Consider the following 24,518-nt stretch of genomic DNA (forward strand, 5'->3'; position numbering starts at 1 on the left):
GCACTTGGCACATCATAACATTCAAGGCTATGGGCCAAGTGCTGGTAAATGGGATTAGGTAGGTAGGTCAGGTGTTTCTCACGTGTCGGTGCAGACTCGATGGGCCGAAGGGCCTCTTCTGCACTGTGATTCTGTGATCCAGTAATTTAAAATATTGCAAATCAGAGAGGGAGAACCAGAAACATATATACCTTGTAGAGGCAGAGGAACAGGATGATGATCATTGAATTGCAAATGCACCAAATTAAAGCAATGGATGATCTGGAAAAAAGCACTTCTAAGAAAGATATTTATGACAGAGGAAGTCAATGACATGACAGATACCTTTGTGTAAGTATTGGTAACAAAATATTTACCTGGAGCTGGGAAGAGTGCTGGGGTGGCGTTGGGGGCATTTTCAAATGTAGCTTTCCTGCTTTATTGCCAGCTAGATTGGTTGCTTATCTGGCATTGTGATGAAGGATGGTACTTCCTGGGGGCGGGTAGGGACCGATCATGTGGAGATTAGCTCGTTGATCCTAGGGTAAACAGTACCTGGTCTTCCTGGCCCACAAGCAGTGGAATTAAAGTACTTACCTCATGGATCCAGTCCTTCTCGTCTCCCTTTTACCTGCCAGATTCCTGAGGCCTTTAATTCAGTTTTCCATCTATTAAAAATAAAATTGTTGTTAAAATGGAGTCATGCAGTCTCCCTAAAAGATTTTAGTGATGGTTGCCTGTACCAGTACCCCTCCCCCAACCCCTTGCTCTCCCTCGCCACTCCCCGCACCCCCCCACCTCCGCTGCCTTGACCTGCTTCTGTAGTAACTAGAAGTGAGTGGGTTGTAAATGAGTAGGGCTTGTGTTTAAGAATTTTTAAGTTTTTACCTTAACATCTTCCCCGATCTACCCGGCTTGGGGGTTAGAATTCCCCCACAGACAAATTTAACCCAGCCTGACCAGTGGGCAACCCACAGGACCAAATGCAATGCCAATTTTGTACTCAGCCCAATGTTACCTTTCCACTGAGTTCAATGGAGGATAAAATCAGGTGGATGTACAACCAAGATTTTATAAGATCTCATCAGTTTCCCGACTGGCGGGTCAGGTTAAAATTGCCCCGTCTGCCTCCCCCCTCCTCAAGGGAAGCCCCAGGAATCCGGGTGCAACATAAAAGGGGCAATGTATGTTATGTCTTCTGGTTCCCTTAGGTTATAAATAATCACACTTCAGACTCAAAATGCTGGAGCTTCATTAAGTGTAACTCTTGCTGCTCTCCATGTGGCTGATAGACTGATACATTGTTACTTGGCACATTAATGCAGTGCAACAATGGATGTGGCACCTTGGGATATATATTCACATAACAGTTAGTTCCTAGCTCTTTATGAATAATATAATAATATCACAATGTAGATTTTAAGTTTGAGTTAAGTGCTGGAGTGATATGTGAAATGACCTCTTTCTCAAAAATACAGGGCAGAATATTGCACTTATCGGGCGGGCATGTGTCCAACCCGAACAAGCGTAAAATGATGTGCGATGACATTGGGCGAGTGTCCCAACGTCATCGCGCACTCGTACGATATTTCGGTTGCCGGGCGCGCGCGGGAGTTGGCAACACGCTCGCCAACAATTAAGCGACCTATTAAGGCCCTTAATGAGCTAATTGATTGAAATTTTTCGCTGCCCGTCCAGCTGTTCGTTTGGTGGGCAGGTGAAAAAGCCAAGCGATGAAACCTCATCCATAGGCAGGATTAAAAAAAAAACTTTTAAAACTCAGTCACGTGAGCGGACATTTTTTTTTAACATTTTAAAATTCTTTATTGTTATTTGGAAAATCTTCAGCTCCCTGAGGCAGCTCTGTGCCTCAGGGAGATTTTACTGTGTGCACCCGTGTGCATGAGTGAACTTCCGCACTCGCCCTCCTCCCCACCCCTCCCTGCCCCCACAGGCAGTGCTGAGCGCTGCAGCGCGTGATTCACACTGGCTGGCCGTTAATTGGCCAGCCAACGTGACATTGCAATCGGGGCCCGGCTGCAGGCGGTGGTCTGTCTTGCAGCCGCTCCCGCTCGCCCTCACTGAGCCCACCTGATGACTGGAAAATCCTGGTCATTATTCAGGTGGATTGAAGTGATATCAATGCTTGTAGGGAAGTGTGCATGGAATCACATTGGGCAGAATCTTCCGGTCAGTGTGTGGGGGCAGGCCCGACACGCTGGCGCGTAGCGTGTGATGGTGTCGGGCGTGCGTCCTGGTGTCATAGCACACACCACAATGTTTTGTTCGCCGGGCGTGCGCTGGAGTCGGCTGCGCGCATGCCGAAATGTTAAGGGCCTATTAAGGCCATTAATAAATTAATTAAAGTATCTAAGAATGCTGCTGGCGGGCAGCTGAAAAGACCAAGCGGCCTTCGTGTTTTTCAGGAAACCTCATCCACGGGCAGGATGAGGTTCCTTGGAGCTTTTATTAAACAAATAAATACATTTTCCCACCTTGACAAACGTGTCCCAACTCATGTGACACAGTCACATCAGGGGACATGTTTGAATAAATTTTTAAATTGATTCTTTCATTTTTTTTCAAATCTATTCAATCTCTTTGAGGCAGCTCTGTGCCTCAGGGAGATTGCTGCCCTCTTTCACGCACATGCGTGAAAGAGCACTGGCCCCGACTCTCCCTCCTCCCCCCCGCCCGCACAGGTAGTGCTGAGCGCTACCGGCCGTGTATTACACTGGGTGGGCCTTAATTGGCCCGCCTGCATAAAATGGCGGCGCGCAGCCGATCGCGGGCGGCGATCAGCTCTGTGCCCGCCCCCGCCCAGCCCGCCTGCCATAGGAAAAATCCAGGCCATTGGGTGAAAACAGAATTAATTACAGCTGTCTCCTCCATCCACACCCCCTTTCCGATCCCCCTTTTTTCCAATAATTTATATAGATTTTTCTTTCCCACTTATTTCCATTATTTTTAAATGTATTTCCATCCATTGTTTTATCTCTACCTTTTAGCCTATTTTGATCCCTTCCCCCCACCCCACCCCCACTAAGGCTATCTGTACCTTGCTCGTCCTGCTTTCTACCCTTAATGTCACCTATTATCACATTCCTTAGATAATATCACCACCTTCAACACCTCTTTGTTCTTTTGTCTATGACATCTTTTGGTTATCTCCACCTATCACTGGCCCTCTATCCAGCTCTATCTGTCCCACCCCCCCTTAAACCAGCTTATATTTCACCTCTTTTCTATTTTTCCTTAGTTCTGTTGAAGAGTCATACGGACTCAAAACGTTAACTGTGTTCCTCTCCGCAGATGCTGTCAGACCTGCTGAGTTTTTCCGGGTATTTTTGTTTTTGTTTTTGCTTTTAATTACAGCTATGATGTTTGCCACAGCCAAGTAGCCTGCTGATTTTCGCTGTCTAGCCAGAACCTTCAGAGCAGGAAAGATGGCGGACGGATTACTTAGTTAGAAAACATACTAGTAGTATATCTCGCATTTCAGTTGAGGTACTGACCTGCAGTGTTTAAGCTCAGTTAAAAGTTTGAAGAGTTAACTGTAATGATTTCTGCTGTTTTGTGAGTCTAAGTAAATACAAATGGACACAGCAGGTCACTAATACAGAGGACTGAAACCTGATGGCTCCTCTTAATCGCCTGGGATCTTTCAAGGGATTTGCTTCTAGTGTGAACATTCAGATCACTCAGGCTGGAATGCAGGAGTCACGTCAATGCAAGTGGTTTGGATTCTGCATTCTCAAAGTATTTCTCTAGTAAGATAAGAATGTTGACCTCTTAGTGTGGCTAATTAAAGAACTGCATATATTGAATAGTCCCCCTTGAACATGCTCACAATGTTGCCTTGCTACAGTTGGGTGTGAAATTCTTTTGCATCACGAATACACCCTTTGGTTTCTGACAGCTGGGTTGACCGTTAATATAAAAATTATTGGAGAACTACTTGAGAATGCAGAATCCTGTTTGACACATTTTAAGCCCCTTAACAATATTAAATACTGAAAAAAACATGGGTTTGGCCATGGAAGCAATAAAGGAGAGCGAAAATCACACAACCAATGGAAGGCAAACCACTTACATTGACGTGACTCCTGCTTATAAGATAGATTAGCCTGCACTATTGTACGACAGTATTTCTTTCCATGGAAGGTTGGTATTATAGAAGTTAGAACAGTAAGAGGTAGGCCAGGCCAACTTTGAGTAAGTTAAGTAATAAAATACTGTTTGTTACAAAACAGTCCCATTCCACCAGCAATGTTTTGTGTGTGTGTGTGTGTGTGTGTGCAGGTGTGTTTGTCAGTGAGCACTCTCGGTTATTTCAGTAAAATATGTTTCCAGTGACAGCATGGCCTATGCCATGAGCTAGAGTAATTCAGAATAGCATAGAGGGAGATAATCTAATACAGAAGCATCCTGCATCAGTATGATTTTTTCTGTTTTACTGAGTTCAGAGAACTGTTTTACTCCTTTTTCCTGGCCTTGCATATGTTTGCTCTTCATCTAGAAGGCTTTTCTTGGTAACTGAGTCTGGGAAGCAAGTGTCAAAGACTAAATAATGAAGAAAATCATAGCAGCAATACCCCAATTCTATCATCACCCAGATGTAACACTGTACTCTTCCTACAGTATTTTCAGGATGTTGATCAGGGGCTGTGACCATTCATGATGCTGAACAGTAAAAATTAATGACCTTCAACCTGACTCTGTCTGGCTTGTGTTCTCCCTGCATGTGACTCACAGTGTTAAACACATTTCTCCATCAACATCCTGGCTGTTTGACACATCTTAAGGCCCTTAACAATATCAAATACTGAGATAAACATGGGTTTGGCCATGGAAGCAATAAAGGAGAGTAAAAATCACACAGCCAATGGAAGGCAAACATTGCAGGAAAGCATGGTTCACTGATGGTGCATCAGAATATGTGGTTAACAGTTTGATATAGACAGTAAGCAATATGAACTCCCAACGTCCAATAACATTGTGCTTGGGGGGAGATTATCAAGTTAATACATTAGGTGACGGTTCAGTACAAGAGGCTCGGACCAAAATAGTTGATGCTAAGACAGTCATGGAGTGAGGAAATAAATTACGTACAACACTCTTTACTGTATCTCATAATCAAGAGGATCCCCATCATGTCAAGCCAGGATTTCTTTCTTGACCATTTTTCCCCTGAAAAACTCTGGGAAAAGAGTTACCAAATAATTGTTTAATGCAAGTTAAAAAGGGGTCTAAGAAAATAGGTAGTTAAAATGCTAATGAGTTAGCTTTGATTCTGTTTCACAGTTGACTTTAAAAAATAAACAATTCATTAGCTTTGCTCAGTACTATCAGTTGCAGTGCAGTTGGTAGTATTCTTGCCTATGAGTTGAAAGGTTGTGGGTTCAATCTCACTGAGGGACTTTTGCGCAAAAATCAAGGCTGATAATTTACTTCAGTGCTGAGGAAGTGCTACACTGTTGGAGCTGCTGTCTTGCAAACAAGAGATTAAACTGAGGTCCTACTCACCTCTTAGATGGATGAAAGAGATCCCATGGCACTATTTCAAAGAAGTGCTAGCCCTGGTGTCCAAACCAATATTCAACCCTTCATTCTTTCTCTCTTTTTAGGTTAGGTTAGGTGGCATCCATTCATCTTGGGAGATGCTGGACGGCACTCAGGGTGTATGTCAACTCATGTTGTGTCCTCATTATCTGGGGGTTGCTAATCATGGCTACATTTTGCAATGATAGCACAATGGGTTACTTAGAAGAAGCAGGCACCAAGAACTACCTCAGCTGGTACAGGGACTGAACCTGCCCTGTTGGCATCATCAAGCACCACATCCTAACTGACTGAGTTAACTGGTCCTGTTATCACCCAATTGGCATCACAAAAAACAAGTATCTAGCCATTATCACGTTGCTGTTTGTGGGAGCCTGCTGTGTGCAAATTGGCTACTGCATTTCCTACATTACAACAATGGGAAGGATTTTTCCCTCGTCGGTCGGGCTTGATGGGGGCGGTCGGGAAGCTGACCACCACCCGCAATCAGGGCTGGACCGCGATTTCACACTGGTGAGGCAATTAAAGCCTGCCCAGCATGAAATGTGAGCAGCAGCACTCAGCGCTGCCTGTGTAGTGGGGGGAGGAGGGTGAGTGCAAACATCGTGCATGCACGCAAGTAAAAATATCCCTGAGGCACAGAGCTGCCTCAGGGAGATGAACATTTTTCAAAATAAAAATTAAAGATTTCTAAAATGTTATAAAACATGTCCCCTCACGTGACATGTCACTAATTAAATTTGAAAAGTTTTATTTTATTTTTATTTGCTGTTGGAAACCTCATTCCTCTCGTGGATGAGGCTTTCTAAAAAATGCAAAGGCCGTTTGGCCTTTTTGCCTGCCCCCAACCATAAGGTTGGACGGGAAGTGAAAAATTTCTTTTCAATTACCTTTTTAATGGCTTTAATAGGCCTTTTAATTGTCAGCGGGTGCTCGCCCGCCAACTGAAATATTGCACGAGTGCATGATGACATCTCTCTGATGAGCTAAAAATTCTCCTCAATATCGATGCTTCTAAGTACTTCATTGGCTGTGAAGTGCTTTGGGATGTCCTGTGGTCATGCAAGCTGCTATATAAAAGCAAATCTTTTTTCCTTAACCAATAAAACTATTCACACCCATTGCATTGGAAGGTCTTTGATCCAATATAATAGATAAAATACAGAAGCAGGAGACTATGCAGACAGGTTTTAGAAATGGAAAGCTGTGAAGCAGTGAGGACCCAAAAATGGTTGCAAGAAGGATACTGTACATGGGTAGTTAGAAATTAATTTGCTTAAGTCAAGCAAGACAATCAAGTAATGTGATGAAGCATAGTGCATTCATTACTTTTGTTTTATTCTCTGAGGACAAGTTGGACCTCTTGAACAAAGTAAATTTGATCATAATTGTTGCTCTACATATGTAGTCACTGTGAAATAAAGCAGCTTAAAAACTTGTAAACAGGTTTGTGGCACCAAATGTTTGCTGCCTTTGCCTTCAGGAAAATTATAGAAGTACACGAGTCAAAGACAAGAATGTGCAGTCCAGGTCACATGTGGATACAATTGTTACATCTGTGTTCTCCTATTATGCAAGTAGAATTAGGGCAGTGTGAATCAACTCCCATGAAACTAAGATACTCAGAACACATATGGGAGTGACTGACAGCACTGAACCCAAGAAGGTATATACAGCAGATTTGAATTTATAACAATCCCTATCTCTGGTTAGCTTATAGAATCTGAAGTGGTATGTTTTCAGAACTTTCTCACGTATTTCTTTCAGACTCAAAATCTCCACGAAGAGTGAACATTCTCTTCCTCAAAATTTGCCTTTGTCTTTCTGGTAATGTGGTGAATCCAGAGGCTGAACAGAAATCCTTGTGACTGCATTTAGCTTATTAGATAAATCATGAGCTCCCTGTGACCTTCTAAACTTTGGAAAACAGTAGAATAAATACTGTATTGGAACATGGTTCAGCAATGACCCATGAACTGGTTTACTAAAGGTAACAAATAAGCAGCAGCAATATACAATAAAGCAGATTGCAATAATTTACTTATATAATAATTATTTATCCCTCCTTGATCATGGAAGATAATAAAAAGATGCAGTATTCACTAACATTCTTATTAATATTGGAACTGCAATAACATTTCTTAGCAATAACTTTAGTGAGGTTGTTTATCCTTTTCCTGCACCTTCTCTTAGCCTCAGGAGATTTGGCAAACTGAGAGCATAAGATATTTCCCAGTAATTCCTGAAGTTGGCCTTAGAAAGGAAAGAAGGAACTTAAATTTGTATAGTGTGTTCACAACCTCAGGATGTCACAGAGCACTTTGCAGCCAATTAAGTGATTCTGAAGTATAGTCACTATTGTAATGTAGAAAACAAGGGAGCCAATTTACACATAGCAATAAAATAATGACAAGATGATACATTGTTTTCATGATATTTATTAAGGGATAAACACTGGCCTCGACAGCAGGGAGAACCCTCCCACTCCTCTTAAAAAGAAAATTCACATACCCTAATTTGCACCAACTCCCATTCACCCATGCCTTCAATGTCGACTGACCTATATGGCTCCTGGTTGGGCATGCCTCGATTTTAAAATTCTTATGTATTTTTTCAAATCCCACCATGGCTCAGCTCCTCGCTATCTCTGTAATCTCCTCCAGCCCTACAAGCCTCCCAGATCCCTGTACTCCTGCAATTTTGGCCTCTTGCACATTCCCAATATTCATTGCTCCTACATTGTGCCTTCAGCTGCCTAGGCCCTTAGCTTCAGAATTTCATCTCCAAGCCTCTCCACCTCACTACCTCATTCTTCTCCTTGAGCATGTTCCTTATGGCCTACCTCTTTGACCAAGTCACTTGCCTTAATATCTCCTGACAAGACTTGGTGCCAAACTTTGCAATTTTTTACTACATTAAAAAATAAATACAAGTTGCTTTGGTTATTGAAAACAAAATTGTGTCTTTCAAAATCAAAGCTCCCAATCCAACATATATTCAAAGGCACATCATAAAATTCTATGGACCCCCCACAGAATATCAGCAAAGCCCATTTCATAGAATCATAAAATGGTTACAGCACAGAAGGGACCATTTGGCCCATCGTGTCTGTGCCTGCTCTCTGCATAAGAACAACTCAGCTAGTTCCACTCCCCCTGCCCTTTTTCCATTGCCATGCATTTTTTTTTTCATTTTCAGGCGCTTATCCAATTCCTTTTTGAAAGATATGATTGAATCAATATCCACAACGCTTTCAGGCAGTGCATTCCAGATCCTAATTGTACAGAAAGGTTTTTCCTCATGTTGCTATTAGTTCTTTTGCCAATCATCTTAGATCAGTGTCCTGGCGAAAGAACCAGTAGCAACAGGAGGAAAAATATTTTTAAGTAGCAAGTAGTTAGGATCTGGAAGAGGGTGTAAAACCCAAATTTATCACCTGACAGAAAAAATCTTTTGTCAGGCAAAGCCAGCTGCTATCAGGAAGTATTTCTGATGATATCAACACAAATGCCTCTGGAATTGACCTCTATTAACAAATAAAATTCACAGGTCTCATCCCAGACAAATCAGGCTGGATTGTCGCATTGGGCTCGGAAAACGCGAGTCGGGCCATTTCTCGACTTTGGAGAGCTAAGTCTGTCACTTTTGCCCATACCCACCATATTTTCATCTCCTGCAGGTGTGCATGGGCTGTGTTTGGACTTTTCGACTCGGAGGAGTGTGGGTGCCAAGGTGGGCTGGTTAGAAAACTTGTCTCAGTTCACTGGGACATTGGTCCAGCTCTCCACATTGTTCTTTTGCCCCCTGACCCTCACCCCTTAGCCCCTCACTCTCCTTCCACCCCCATGCCTGCTCCATGTCCCCTCATATTCCCTATGCCTGCCCAGGCACCCTTATATTCCCCATGCCCCTTCCATACCCCCTCATATTTTCCATGCCCCGATACCCCCCCTGTATCCTCCATAGCCTCTCACCCAGTGTACACTATGTACTATCCTCAGGAGTCATGTAATAGCAATGTAAATAATTTGAACTGGACACCAAATGTACACCACTTGCAATCTAATAGAGCTGTCACTGAAAAACACAACCATTCATATTTTTAAGAAAATCCAAATCCCATGAAAAAAACGTAAATCCCCTCAACTGGTCATTCAGTTGTAAAAACAAATATCTATTCAGTAGCCACTTCAAAATCAAATAATTCTTTAATAATCTCTTGAAACTGTCAATCAAGCTGTGCACACAACCTTTTGCTGAGATACATGGTTCCTCAGATTTTGAAACTCAACCAAGCATTTAGAATGGGCTCAGCTGTCAAAACAAACCGTTACCATGCCAAACAATAAAGCCTATTGAAACTTCAAAAATGTTTTTTTGTTTATTTTTTTTTCCTAAGCTACTACAGATACCCTTTCAATCAAAACAGTCCTGAAGCAGGTGACTTTTTTTTTTCTCTACGTGAAGGCTGCATTCCCATTTTCTTCAAATTTAATGTGCAGTGGACATTTAAATCACTTCAGATCATGACACTAGAGTTCCCAAGCACTGTTTTCTGCAGTTTCAAATGTATAATAATACCTTTCCCAGTGGGAAGTACTCTAATGCATCTCAACACTTCCACAATGCTGGTCAATGTAATGGTCAACTTACCTTTGTGGCATAGAGCTCTATGATCGTACGCTGCAGTAAACGCACATATACCTTGTAATACAGCATCTAATAATATCTGAAGCTGTAAAACCATTTAACACTTAGCTGTCAGAAAGTTGCCGACTCTTCAGCAGACTTTCCCCAAAGGTTCTCGAATGGTCAAGGAAGGTGGGTTTTCAAAAGCCTTGCAAAACGTACCCAACCCAACGAAAATACTGGAGGACAGGAAAAACAAAATTCCCCTAGGGCTGTCATTGGCAACCTTGATGTCAAAGGATGTGTGTGGAGTCGCAACCTGACCCTAACCCTCATCTCTTCCTGCCTATGGGAAGTTTGTGTAGGCTATTTTTCCAATGAGAAATTCAAAATTGTGGTCCCAAGGACTCATTTTGCATCAAACACACTCACATTCCCGACTTTTTTGGGACATGAAAATCCAAGCCTTCATGTTGAGGTGTTGGGGTCTCAGACTGGAGGGACATTGAGAGACCCAGGGTGCCTCTTTTTGGGAAGGTCTGCTGAATCGCATGCTGATCAGGCAGTGGCGAGGCAGCGGGGAGCCTTCCTGTGGAATCAAGACCCTGGGGATGGAAGTCTCGTCTACTGCGAGCTGCTGAATAATCAGAGGCCAGCAGCTCTTGTGCTCAGCAATGCCACTGGGGAGGCCATGGCTGCTGCTGGAAGGACAGGCACCAGAGTCCAAGGATCGCGGAGCGACCCGGTCCGCAGGCAAGTAATGCGGGGAGAGGGGGGATTTGAAGGTGGGGGTCATGGTAGAGTGGTGCAGGAGGGTTGGCAGCAAGTGCAGAGGGGTGGCCTCCCCTTCCTGATGTCCAATCAAGCACTGAGTGTCTTTTATTGAGGGACTCTCCCACCTCCCCGCCCTCATGGAGGTGACAAGCCGGCTGTACAGCCTGTCGTGACAGGCCTCCCTGCAGCTGAATTAATACAAGCGATGGCGGGATGAAGCACTTAAATAGTAATTATTTGGCCATTTAAGGGCCTCAGTTGGTGGTGGAGTGGGAAGGTCAACCATGGGACTTCTTGCCCAGAACTTAATTCTGGCGGAGGTGGGAATCTGGTGGGGTTCTGGTATGCCACCATCCCGCCAAAGTAAATGCCCTTCCTGCCCCCAAGCTCACCACCAGTGAGAGCACAATATTTCTTTGTTTCTGAAAATTGAAATACAGGCATAGTGAAATGCACAGTTCTTGGATTCAATTTTGAATAAATAAGCATCAAAGTTGCTAAACTGGTCACAGCAAGTAGTTGAGAATATCTTGTATATCAAATCTTATAAAGTTACAAGATTTTTTTATTCTTTCATGGGATGTGGGCAAGGCCAGCATTTGTTGCCCATCCCTAACTGCCCTTGAGCTGAGTGGCTTGCTGGGCCATTTCAGAGCGCAGGTAAGAGTCAACCACATTGCTATGCATCTGGACTCACATGTAGGCCAGACCAGGTAAGGACAGCAGATTTCCTTCCCTAAAGGGCTTTAGTGAACCAGATGGGTTTTTGCAACATTCTACATTTACTATTTCTGTTCCCTTAAGTATCCTATGTACTTCAAAAGATCTTTTCTCAGACTCCTCATAGCAAAATCCAAATTTCTCCAGATTTTCCTCATAACCCAGATCATATCTCTGGGAGCACAATGTAACTTGAAAGTTATGGAAGGCCGGCTATTCTTTATAGAACTGCATGGCTCAATTAAAATAATAAACAGCAAAATAGCAGTGTGTGTGAAGTTACAGGGTAGTTTGTGCAAGTATCAGATGTTCATTTAAATATATACCATGTAATCTGTGATGCTATATGCTTTAGATTGATTTAGTCATTATTCTGCTTGATTCATGATAAGGTGACACACAGTGCCAGGTTATGATTGGGAAGGAATGTTCTGTCATAGAGTCATAGAGATCTACAGCACAGAAAAAGGCCCTTCAACCCATCGAGTCTGCGCCGGTCAAACAAGTACCTAACTATTCTAATCCCATTTTCCAGCACTAGGCCCATAGCCTTGTATGCCATAGCATTGCAAGTGCACATCAGAAATAAATACTTCCTGGCAATGTTCCCATTAAAGCTATGCAGCCGAAACTTCCCATGCAGGTCGCGCAAAAGCTGGCCTCTTTAACTTACTGCGTTTGCGTGGAATCCGCAGACACCGACATTGAAGACCTGTCACAGCCTCACCCAAACCCCCCACCAGCGCAGAGACGCACATCTCGGTGGGACCTAGTTCTAGAGTAGCCTCAGGGTCACAACCTGGTGAGTACATCACAATGTTTGATTCACAGCAGGCGGAGGCAGGGACATCCCAGGGTGCCAGCATTCGGAGGACTGCTGGAGGCCAGGAATCTGCTGAGTCTGAGTCAGATGACGAGCCTCTGGACTCGGTCATACCTCAGTTGCTGGAGCTGCAAAGGCAAGCTCAGGAACATCAGGAAGGGATGTTGGCTGCATTCCTCAGATTGCAAGGCACGATGGAGGAATCTGTCCGCCTTCAGGTGATAGCACCAGTATCCCAACGCACCGAGGTCAACACTGGTAGGGTGGTGGCTGCCGTGGAGACCTGGGTCCAGGACATCGGACCTGCACTGCTGCAGGAGCTGCACTCCATCGCTGAGGCACTTGGTGGCATCCATGTGTTAATGCGAGGGGGGCGGGGCATCTTGAGGTCACTCCAGCTGTCCTGTCCTCTCCAGGAGTCAGCCCGGGGCTCTCGGGTACCCATAGGAAGGAGGATCAGCAGGTGTACACCCTGGGACCATCTACCTAGGTGACTCCAGGAGTGACCAGCCCATCTGAATTCCCTCTTCCTGTGACCCTAGCGGCTTCAGTTCCGCAGGCTGAGGAGGGTGCCACTGCCACACAGCAGGACCCCGAAAGCAGGCCGAGGCCCCCCAGGTCTTTGCCTTCCAGGGGATGCACACCAAGGTCATCACAGACACAGCGTAGCATTCAGAAGACTGCCTCCACCTCCGTTGTGGATGTTGGGGCTGCATCAAGGCAGCGTTAGAAAGGTCAAGAAGATGTAATTGCACAACGTGGGCATGGATGTTAATCACATACTGACCATTGTAAATACACTCCCAAGAATGCCTCCTTATCTGTGGCTCCTTATTATGATGAGCGGTGTTTGTGTCAATCAGATGTGAAACCTTGGTTCCTGTACAAAGTGAAGGTAAGTATTGCAGTCCAGGGCCTCTCCACTGTGCAGTGTATAACCTTCTGTGTGCGTAGTGATTGTTTGGCTTCAAAGTCACTCTCCAGATCAGTGATGCCTGCACCTCGATGTGTCTTGTGTTTGCTGCAAGAATCTCATACCAAAGCGTCACTGGTTTGCGCGATGTTCACTGTGTGCTTGCAGCATCTTAGAGGTGGGGCTGCCCTCCCACCTCGTCACTATTCCTGACAGGTGAAGGTGCGGTGCTGAAGGGAACAGGCGATGAAGCCTGCCAAAGGATCAAGTGCTGTTAAAGTCCATTTTCCCGTTGTTTCTCAGTAGCATCTCCATGATATCAGCCTCTTTACAGGGTGTATGTGAGCTGCCCTCAGTCAGACGGGTGTCAAATGTTCCCAAATGGAAGGCGAAGATCTCAGGACTGTCCTTAATGCATCTTGTCATCATCCTCTTTGAATCTTGTGGCAATGAGGGCCTCACGAGTACGCTGCCTCATCTGGCCAGCGCAATGTCCTCATTGCCTGCATCCTCCACTTCCAGGACCTCATCACTCTGATCCCTTTCAACTTCCTCCTCACCAGATGAGACTTGCAGCTCTTCCATCTCCTCATTATCCAGGTCCTCCCCCCTTTGCATTGTTAGTTTGTGTAGGGTGCAGCAAGCCATGATGATACGGAAGACCCTCTGGGGAGTGTACTGCAGTGCTCCACCAGATCTGTCGAGGCACCAGAACCTCATTTTCAGGATCCCTATGGCATGCTCCACCAAATTCTGGGTTGCAGCATGAGCCTCATTGTACCTTCTCTCAGCAGCAGTCTGAGTCAGCCGCACAGGCGTCATCAGTCATGTCCTTTGCGGGTAGCCCTTGTCCCTGAGGAGCCAACTCTGCGGCCTGTGTTGTACCCAGGAAATGTCAGGGATTTGAGACCTGCTGGGGATGTGTGAGTCATGCACACTTCCCGGGTATCTTGCACAAACATGCATAATCTGTTTGTTCTAGTTGCAGACCAGCTGAACATTGAGAGAGTGGAAGCCTTCATGGTTCTCAAACTGGACTGCTTGTTGCCAGGGAGATTTAAGAGCCACATGATTGCAGGCGATGGCACCCTGCACCTGTGGTAATCTGGAAATCTCAGCGAATCCCAACGCTCTTGCTTCCTGGTTCGCCTGATATCTATCAAAGTTGACAAAATTGTGTGCCTTGGCAAAAATGGCCTCCGTGACCTCCTGGATATATTTGTGGGCGGAGGCTTGCAAGATCTGGCACAGGTTCCCCAGTGGAGCTCTGCAAGGAGCCACTGCCGTAGAAATTGAACGCGGTGGTCACCTTCACTGCCACTGGCAGTGGACGCCCTCCAAGTCCCCGTAGTGCCAAATCCTGCAGAAGGTGGCATTTGTGAGTAACCAGTTCCCTTGACATGTGTAGTCATCGGTGAAACTGATTTCTCGCTCATCTTCAGGTAGCACCTGTGCTGTATGTAGACCCTGGGTCTATGAGGCACCTACTAACAATGGCTTTATGGGGTTCGTCCTCTGTGTGCAGAGGAGGCCCTGCCGCCCCTTGGTCTTGAGGGATCTGCTCCTCCCTTTGGTGAGACATGCGCCTCCATTGCTTTCTTCTCCTTCTTCTCTCCTGCCTATAAGCAATCAGGCAGACAGCGAGATCACCAGACTTCATCTTCCTGATGGTCTCCTTACTGCAGTATCAAGGAGAGAGATGCAAGGATCAGCAACTGTCTCCTAAAGACTACTCTTGGTCAAGTTATCGTCTGCGGCTGCCACTCAAGGCCCCTTTACGCATGCCATAGAGTCCTGGCCACCCAGTGGTTAGTGTGTATGATGGTTGACCAAACCTGGCCCACCACTGCCCCATACCACATGACCAAGTGGTGACAGATTCGGCCACTCAATTGCATCCTGAGCTCTCATCTCAGGAGCAGGCCTTTTCCTAACCTGCAATCCACGGTTTCGCGTTTTGCTTGGGTCATGAGGGTGACTTTTCAACATCTATTTAAACATAATATAAGGGATTAGGAGCGCACCCCTCCATCAATGTTCCATGACCAACTTTCCCAAGAGGATCCACAAGCTTGCCCCAGTTGCCCAATGTTTTCTGCAGCACCACAGCACTCGTTTGATTTTGAAGTCTGCGGGCGAGGGGTTAAAAGTAGAGGAACAACCATTGGCACTCTCAGGAATAGTGCTGCCTGAGTGGGCACAATTGCTTGACTAGCCTGACTCCAAGCATGTCAACTGAGCCTAAGCTAGATTGTCTCAGTTGCAGAAGAGTGCTCATCTTTGACCTTTTTCCATTTGTCTAGCTGTTTTCTTCCCCCCCAACCCCCGGTATGTGTTGGTGTGCACCCTTCAGTCCGTGCTGCCATGACCTCCCTTTGCACTGTTGCCCTAGTCCTCAGCTACCCTTCTCTCCGGCACTGTTCCCCTAGCCCTCAGCTACCCTCCTCTCTGGCACTGTTGACCCAGCCCTGAGTTCACCTTCTCTCCAGCACTGTTGCCCTAGCCCCGATGTTCCCTTCTCTCCCTTCTCTCAAGCACTGTTGCCCTAGCCATGAGCTCTCCTTCTCTCAAGAACTGTTGCCCTAGTCCTGCCACAAGCCAGCAATGAGGAAACCACTGCGGAGATTTGCCTGTGATCCCTGCTGTGAATCCATGGAGCCGCTTCCTTGCATTGGGATCCTCACGAGCGCTGCGCTATGTTGTGTGCACTCGCCTCTGAGTTCTCCATGAAGTTCAGGTCGCCAGGTGCATGCCTTTTAAAGGCAGTTGTAAATAATGCCGTTCTAAAATCATGCCAACGTGGGATTTACAGTTGACGTGGTGGTGTTTGGCGGGGGTGGGGGGGTGGCGGGGGTGGGGGGGTGGGGGGTGCATGTGCGGGGTGGGGGGTGGGGGGGGGTGGGCGGTGATTCCGGTGTGTGGTCACAATATTGATGAGCAAATGTATTCAAATTAAGTTCCTGATGTCTTGTGGCAGGAAACGCGGCCCACCATTGATTGGGGTGGAATGGCCAATCGCTCCTCGGATTTACGTCGCTGGGAAACACGCCTAGGGCCTTCTCGTGAGATTTTCCGATCTCACCACTGAGCACGCCCATCCCAATCGAGTGTGGAAAATCCCGGCCTAAATCTTATTCTGTCGAAGGTTATATTCAAATATGGGATTAGTATCTTTGTGACCATGAGGACCCTAATGGCAATGTTTAGAATACTGTTCAATATAACTTTATCCTACAACAGAGTTTGAAATGTTAAAGGCATGTGCAAGAAAAGAAAATTGATGCCACTGTCATCACAGTCTATTTTTGTCTCATCTGACAGCTGGTAGCAGGCCACTCGATACCTTACCATTTGAGAACATACATTCTCTATCAGTTGTAAATAGCTGCATATATCAGCCAACTAACCTTTTGTACTCCAAGTCCGAAGCCTACAGTTGTGATTAATGGAATATTTTACAATATATTATTTTGTATGTGTATAAATTTATAACCTCAATAAATACAAGCACCCTGCTTTGTCACTTTCACAAGTGACATGTTTATCATCAGATTCTCAAGAAAAATATGCTAATCACCCAGAAATATTTCTGTGACGTCAAGGGGCAAAGAAGAATTCAGATTACATCAAACTGGGTGGATTAGTTAAAAATCTCTGGGAGACAACAGTGACAGGGCAGTGTGGAGCTTAGATAGAATGACAAAATTAAAGCAGATACACAGTTCCTCTCTGATACTATAGTCACGCAAAGAGATTCTTCAACAAAATAAACCTGGATGAACGGAATGGACTTCTTTATTTGAGAAACTGTTCAAGAGGGAGGAGGTGATATCATAAGCTCTGAGCAAATTTATTTTGAACAGCTATTTTATTTCATGTTCAATTTTGAAGAAAAATGAGTAAGCCAGTTTCCCTGGCCACTTGTTTGGCCAGAATGTACGAAGGAGGTAGTCTTGAATCTCAGAATAAAAGTGGGCCTGTTGGCCAAGTGAAGAAGCCGTCTGGTGCAAATCAAAGCAGTGTTGCCAATAACCTAAGTACAATGGACAGTAAACTCAACCTTCTTAATGAAAAAGTCGATCGCATCGTAAACTTTCAAGGAGAAGTTCTTAAGAAATTGGATGACATGTCTCAAGGAATGGGTGATTTAGAAAAGAATATTGAAACACTGAAAATGTTAAAAGACACCAGTGGAGTGGTGGATCAGAAGAAAAGTGATGTGAAATACTCGCAAAATACTGACTGTCTCAGTCACCCTGAGATGAAGCCTTTATTCATGGAACTGTTCAAACTGGTGACATCTGTACATCAAGACACGGCCAAACAAAAAGAGAAATTAGATGGCATAGAAAAAAAAGTGTCAGCTGTGGATAAAGCCATACGCTTTGTGGGTGAAACCTTCAAAAATTCCCACATAGTACAGTTTATTCTTAAAGGAATTGTGCCTTGGAAAAAGGGAAACCTAATAGAATCTCCAGAGGTCAGTCTTACCAACTAAACCAATTTTTAAAAAAAGTTAGAGTTACAATAGAATTATATTTTTAATAATGACCTAACACGATGTTTGGAATGAAAGTCTATGTTAACAATTACCCATTCATCCTCTGTTTGTTGATTTTGAAAAAAAATAGTTTTAATTGAAGTATATATACTTCACATGTAAAGTAATAGAGGCACTGCAAAATCAATTTGACTGTGTGCAATTGTGTAAAGTGGGACCCGTTTTACACCATTGCACAAAATGAAAATTACCCCCATAATGTCTACAGTTGCCTTGTATTAACTTTTCATTTCTTCAACACAAATGCAAGAGCCAAAGGAAGTTTCTTGCATGAAATGAAATGTTATTACTCATACCATAATATGAAAAGTTTTTGCAACAAAATTAATTTCTTGAGTGTACAACATATGTATTCCACTGGTCCCTGCTTAATTCTCCAGTCTCCTACCAATCACAAAAACGGAGCTTGGGGATGCAAATCAAAATGTTGGCAGTCTGCCCTCAAAATTTAAGCATTTAAAACAATCCTTACTGTAAAAGGATTTTTGAAAGGGAGAATATTTTTGTCAGGTCAAAATCATTTTTGCCTGTTTCTATGTTAGAAAAGTGTTGCTACAGGACAATGTGGGTTTGTGTATTCTAGTTAGACCCTTGGGTGATGCAACTTCTTGATGTGGTGTTGCAATAAATGTGACTATTTTCTCTGTTAATTTTATGTTTATATAAGATATTTCTGAGTTCTGTAACAGCTATTTGGGACACTTTTTTGGTGTTATATTGCAATTGAATACTTCTTCAAATTAAATGTAACCTGAAACTAACAAGCCATACATGATTGGTGACATGCTTCGTGCATCTGAAAAGGGGCTGTAATTCCTCTTGCTTTTACTTGTGGTGTTTGCATGTGCCACGTACAGTCAAGAGGGTGGGGATGGTGTGGAAACCTGGATCTTTTATTTTGCACCAATCCTGGTTTTTCTCTTGGTGTCATGCTGGGCCACAGGAAGCTTGCACTACTCTCCAGTTATGAGACTGTGTCCTTACAGCTCTAGGAGCTATGATGTGCTCCGATTTTAGCAAGAGGGGCCAAAGCTGTGAGTCTATAACAGGAGGACAAAGCATACTCCTGTAGGCACACAGCCATTGGATGTGTTAATAAAAATGCCCAAATTGTTGATGACATTGCTTCTTTCTTTTTTGTTATTTTTGATTTCTTGACACTGTGCCAGTGCTTGTTTCTTTGGAATGACTATTTATTTGACCACTGGTGGATCCCATCATTCAAAACATTAGGCTGTCCTCCCAATATTAGGAGTCTCCTGTCCCATCTTAGCACAATACACAACAGAAAATGTGTAATTAGTAACTTAGCAGCCAGCAAGATATGTGGATGTCACTTTCAAAAGATTCACCAGTAGATTTACTGTCAATAAAATCTTGAACCCCCCTACAGGTCAGTAGATATGTATAAGTATAGATTTTCTTTTGGCTAGTTAGCTGCAGAAACCAGTCATCAGGAGTCTACACATCAATTTACTGAGGAACCCACTGTTACAAGTTTAAGCTCATATATTAGGCATTTTCTTAGGTACAGTGTTGCTTATTGCTTCTATAGTGGTCTCAGCATTTTAGGTTTAGGATATGCCCAAACTCCTCAATCTGTACATTACTGTAATCCAGGGGTGTTAAAATGTGATTTGAGCCAGATATTTGTGTTTTGCACATTCCCCCATGGGAATTTTTTGAAGGTGGATTAAATAAACACATGGTAAGACAAAGCCAGATACAAATGGCAAGTGAACATACAGAGTAACTGCAAGGGGTCAGACTCACTTAATGCACGAAAGAGGAGTTGAGGCCTGGGGCAGATCAGCCATGATCTTATTGAATGGCAGGGCAGGCTTGAGGGGCCTAATAGCCTATTCCTGCTCCTATTTCTTATGTTCTTATGTTAATTCAATCAGTATTTGTTTTCACATAATGCAAAATAATGAATATAATGCTTCCTCACACCTGTGGAACATCTTAATGTGATGTAGGCATAATAACTCCTAACTGCTCCTCTGTATGCTAAACGTCTGAGCACGGCCAACGCTTGCCCTCACAGCTGCCTGTTGTAAAAGCCTGACTAACCCTAGCTATATTTTTACCCTGCATTGACAGCCAGAAGGATTGACCTGCAAAACAATTACTGCCAAGCAGCTGGGTTCAAAGATCTCACAATAAAATGGGTGTGAGTTACATATCAGTTATCAGAACAAGTTAATAAAATATTTATTATTTAGCTTTTGGGAAAAATTAGGGCCAGAATCTTCAGGATGGCGTGCGGGGGTGGTCCCCGCTCGCTGACGCGTAAAGTGACACGTGATGATGCCGGGTGTGCGTCCCGACGTCACCGCGCGTCATTCCGATTTTCAGTTTGGCAGGCACGCACCACAGTCGGCTGCACGCCCGCCAAACTGTCAAAGGCATATTAAGGCCATTTAAAAACTAATTAAAATACTTAAAGAAACTGCCCATCCAACCTTAAGGTTGGCGGGCAGGCGAAGAGCCCAGGTGGCCGTCGCTTTTATCATGAAACCTCATCCACGGGTGGTATGAAGCTTCGTGAAATGTTTATAAATTGAATAAAACTTTTTATTAAAGCTCATTGACATGTCCCAGCTCATGTGACACTGTCACAGGAGGGGAGATGTCTTAAAATGTTTTACTTCTTTATTAAAATTTTTGACAATCAAACTAATCTCCCTGAGGCAGCTCTGTGCTTCAGGGAGATTTCTGCACTCTTTTGCGCAGGCCCCGACTCAGCCTACTCCCCCTGCCCGCGCAGGGAGCGCACAGCGCTTCCGGGTGCGCGTCATGCTGGGTGGGCATGATCCACCCAAAATGGCGGTGCGCAGCCAATCGCTGGTGGCGATCAGCTATGCGCTCGCCCATGCCTGCTCCCGCTCAGCTCCCCCCAACAGGGAGAAAATTCTCCCCTAGCATTTAGTTATGTCCTGGAAAATGCATGTAAAAACAACTGAGTACAGTTTGCTTTAAAGAAAATGTATAAGTAACCTTCTGCTCCAAAACCTTTCTGTGGTAAACCAGTCAAAGAATTATGAAATATGATATCCAAATAAATAGTTTCTGATAACCTGGGAGAATGGGTATAGGCTAGAAAGATCCTTAGGTATGCCCAGAGATCAACCATGCATGCAACATTTGTAAGATTTCTGCTGTTTGTCCAACCAGGCACCATCTTATCTCTTAGAGGTCTGGTTCAAAAGTTAACCTGCAGCTGAGTGGGAAGTATCCCAACCACTATGATATATCTAACTCTCCAGAATCCATCAGTGAGTCAGACTGGATAGTCAATTGTCAACAGTGCCCTGAAGTGCTGCAATCTTGTCTGGCTCTAATATTAGACTAGTGAGTGTGCCACAGAGCTCTTTCCAATCTACCATAGGTAGGGTATGTCACTGAGGAGCCAATAAAGAAAACCCTTTTACTGTGCTATACATAGAGCAAAAATATCAATATCTTGAGAAAAGTAATCTATGGATGATGAGGGCAAAAGCTTGATATGGGCCCTATCCAGAACTGTTTCTCTTTCAAATACTGACTGACCTGTGTAGTTATGGAAATTTGTTTAATTTCTAATCATAAACCCTTGGGTGGGTTGAGATTACAGAGAATGGATGTGGCACTTAATACACATTTCCAATGGTGAGCTGTCTAGGGGATATAAAACAGGTGATAACCCAAACTTTACCTAACTTTGGAATGCACTGGCATCTAAACGGCCACTGCAATTCATAATGACGTACAAATTGCAAGAGCATTTCACAAAGGACTGTACCTTTCCATGGCTTCCATCATTCAGTGTTGAGCTAAAATGGGTTAGGAACTGCCTTTGGAGCCAATTCAGTTTGTCCAGCTGTTTTCAAGTAGCTACAACACTGGATTGTCCCTAGTTTGCGCCAATAAAAAAGGTTGTGTATGTTCAAGGAGCCACATACTGAGCGTATGTTTTCAAATAGCAGAAAAGAAGATTAAATGTCCTTTGTGGTCTGAATGCTGAATGCAATTATGGGTTATTTTCTGGAAAAGAAAGTTAGAGCTTTGTGATTCTAAATTGTGCCAGATGGTTTTGTCAGGAAATCAAACCAGGAACATAATGGTGTTTTCCAAATTTCTAGGACTTATAGAAATGGCACGGTTGTTATTTGCAGCCCATATTCAATCTGCAGATACTTATATATCACTTGTACATATCTAATAGAGGGTGTGAATAGTACATATAGCATTTGAAAGATCTCAAAAGCTCTGTCTTCTTGTTGTTAATATGTAAGTCTATAATGACAGAAGCTGGCAAGTTGCCATAACAATTAATAAATTCTGTAAAATTGATGTTCAGGGGATACTAATTTGTGAATTTTCCCAAAATTGGTGGCTCCTTTGTATCACTTAGATGTCAGTGTGCTATTACTTTTTCTGACCGTTTAAAATTTTGCAAAATTTTTTTGTTAACAGGCACATAATAAAGCTGAAGAGAAAGGTGCCAAACCAAAGCATGGATTTAGCAACAGAGAGGTCCAAGTACAAATAAACAAAGTATTTGAAGGTACAGAAAAATTACACACTTTCTGAGCAGAGGCAGGCAGTCATGAGTATGAGAATGAGTGTGACTTGGCAATACATTTGCAGCATTATACCCCAGTATAGGTGCCTATCTGGTTTTATATTAACTCAGAGTCATCATGTGCGCTAGAGTTGTACCATTGTACATACCAGGCCCATGTCATTACATGCACCAGGTCTGTTACAGTGTGTGTAGCAGCCTTGCTCTGAATTGATTTGTTTATTAGCCTAGACCCATTACATGAACTAACTGGTATCATTACTAGGACCAGGCCTGTATTATGTCTTTGTCAGGACATAAGAGCCACGGGTCTCCTGTTTAACCATTGAAGTCTTAATATTGTGCTTTTAGATTTTTGTATTTCTCAGAAAAACAGAGTACCTGCACTGATTTTGTACTTGTTAACATTAAAATACAAATTTGAGGTTGATTCTACAGCATAAATTCTTACTACACTAAAAATGTCTGTCTTTATATGATGACTGCTTTCTAACTTCTTTCCCAACAGATTTTGTACAATGCATATTTAAATGTTCATAATTACTGCAGCAAGGTGACCACATCCAAGAAAACCACTGATGCTATAGAAAAGTCTTAAAGCGAATTGTTAAGAAAAAACTAACATTTATATAAAACGTTTCACATCTCCAGAAAATACTTGAAAATTCAGCATATGTTTTCATGTTAAAATGGCAAATAATGACAAATGTCAGGCTTGGCCATCTCCAACGACATTCCTTTAATATTCAATGGCATTACCATGGCTGAGTATCCCCCCATCCAATTCCCTGTGGTTCACTACTGAGCAGAAACTCAACAAGACCATCCACATCAATGCTTTGGCTATAACAGCATGTCAGAGGCATGCAGTGAGTAGCTCACCTCCTGACTCTCCAAAGCTTTCCATCACCTACAAGAGTAATGGAACACTCTTCACTTGTCTTATTGTACCATAATTTCCTTTTAAGCAAGAACATTTCAAACCACTATTAACTTGATGCAACGTTACATACTTAAGCAACAGTTGAACATTTCTTGGCTGGTTCTGCTAACTCAACATAAACCCATGTCCTACCATGGCACAAGCTGTTAGAACACTAATGTGTTGCACTACACTGCTGTCCTTTTCTCATTTGCTTAATTTACTACTATTTTATTTCCCTTCTTTTTTTTTATTCATTCCAATTATGTTTGTGATGATAAGGAGTGCACTATTTATAGGTTTCCGCTCAGGATAACAAATACAGCATTGCAATCTTTACTATAACTTGGTAATTGTAACAGTGACAACATAACTGAATTTTAAATGGGATTTTACAACATGATAGTTCTATTTATTAATGCTTTGAATTTATATCTTTCTTTGTTGAACATCTCATTCCTCAGAAGGCAATGACTGTGAAGACACCCAAACCTATGGAAATGTCCAGAAAGATAAAGAAGAGCACACAAAGGCTGCCAGCATCATTCTAATTGAACCACGGGCAACATTTCATTCTGAAGGAGGAACCTCACTGCATCAGCCCCCAGAGACAGATGACAAACACAAGGACCCCCGGGGGGCTTCAGCGATGACAAGTAAATCTGGTGGTGCCAGCAAAAAAGAGATCTCTGCTGTAACAAGAAGGGTGAAAGAAGTTGCACAGGAAAATAAGGAATACACACAGAGTCAAAACTCGACAGAAGACAATCTGAAAGAAATGACTAAAACTAGCACAGACAATGAGGCATATAAAGCACAAGGAGTTGAAAGAAGTCAGGGAAAAGAGACTGACAAGATAAAACTCACTGTCACGACTGGAGCCCCTGAGGTCAGGCTGGCTGCACCTCAGTCAAAGCTTGGTGGAAATTCCACATTACTTCTCGAGAGGTAACGTTTAAATTTCAATAACTCATCAATCTCTGCTTTATCCTTAGCTTTCAAATTTTTGTTTATCTCCCGTTGTTATATCATAGATGAACCCTGATTAGAATAGAAAACAAATACCAT

General features: G+C 43.5%; 1 protein-coding gene across 3 annotated transcripts in view; it reads left to right on the plus strand.

Moving 5' to 3' along the window:
- The window catches only part of mylk3 (myosin light chain kinase 3), an 80,263-nt gene that overhangs the window by 23,014 nt on the left and 32,731 nt on the right, over nucleotides 1-24,518 (plus strand). For 2 of the 3 annotated variants that reach the window (XM_078544351.1, XM_078544352.1), the window contains exons 1-3: nucleotides 17,040-17,880; nucleotides 22,420-22,510; nucleotides 23,915-24,398. In XM_078544351.1, coding sequence (XP_078400477.1) covers nucleotides 17,296-17,880; nucleotides 22,420-22,510; nucleotides 23,915-24,398 — 1,160 coding nt within the window. In that variant the 5' untranslated portion in view covers nucleotides 17,040-17,295. Of the gene's footprint in view, nucleotides 1-17,039; nucleotides 17,881-22,419; nucleotides 22,511-23,914; nucleotides 24,399-24,518 lie in introns of those variants that run through there. The other variant, XM_078544353.1, reaches the window with a different exon arrangement.

Source organism: Cetorhinus maximus, chromosome 6 (assembly GCF_964194155.1).
Source record: "Cetorhinus maximus chromosome 6, sCetMax3.hap1.1, whole genome shotgun sequence".
NCBI classification, from domain to species: Eukaryota; Metazoa; Chordata; class Chondrichthyes; order Lamniformes; family Cetorhinidae; genus Cetorhinus; species Cetorhinus maximus.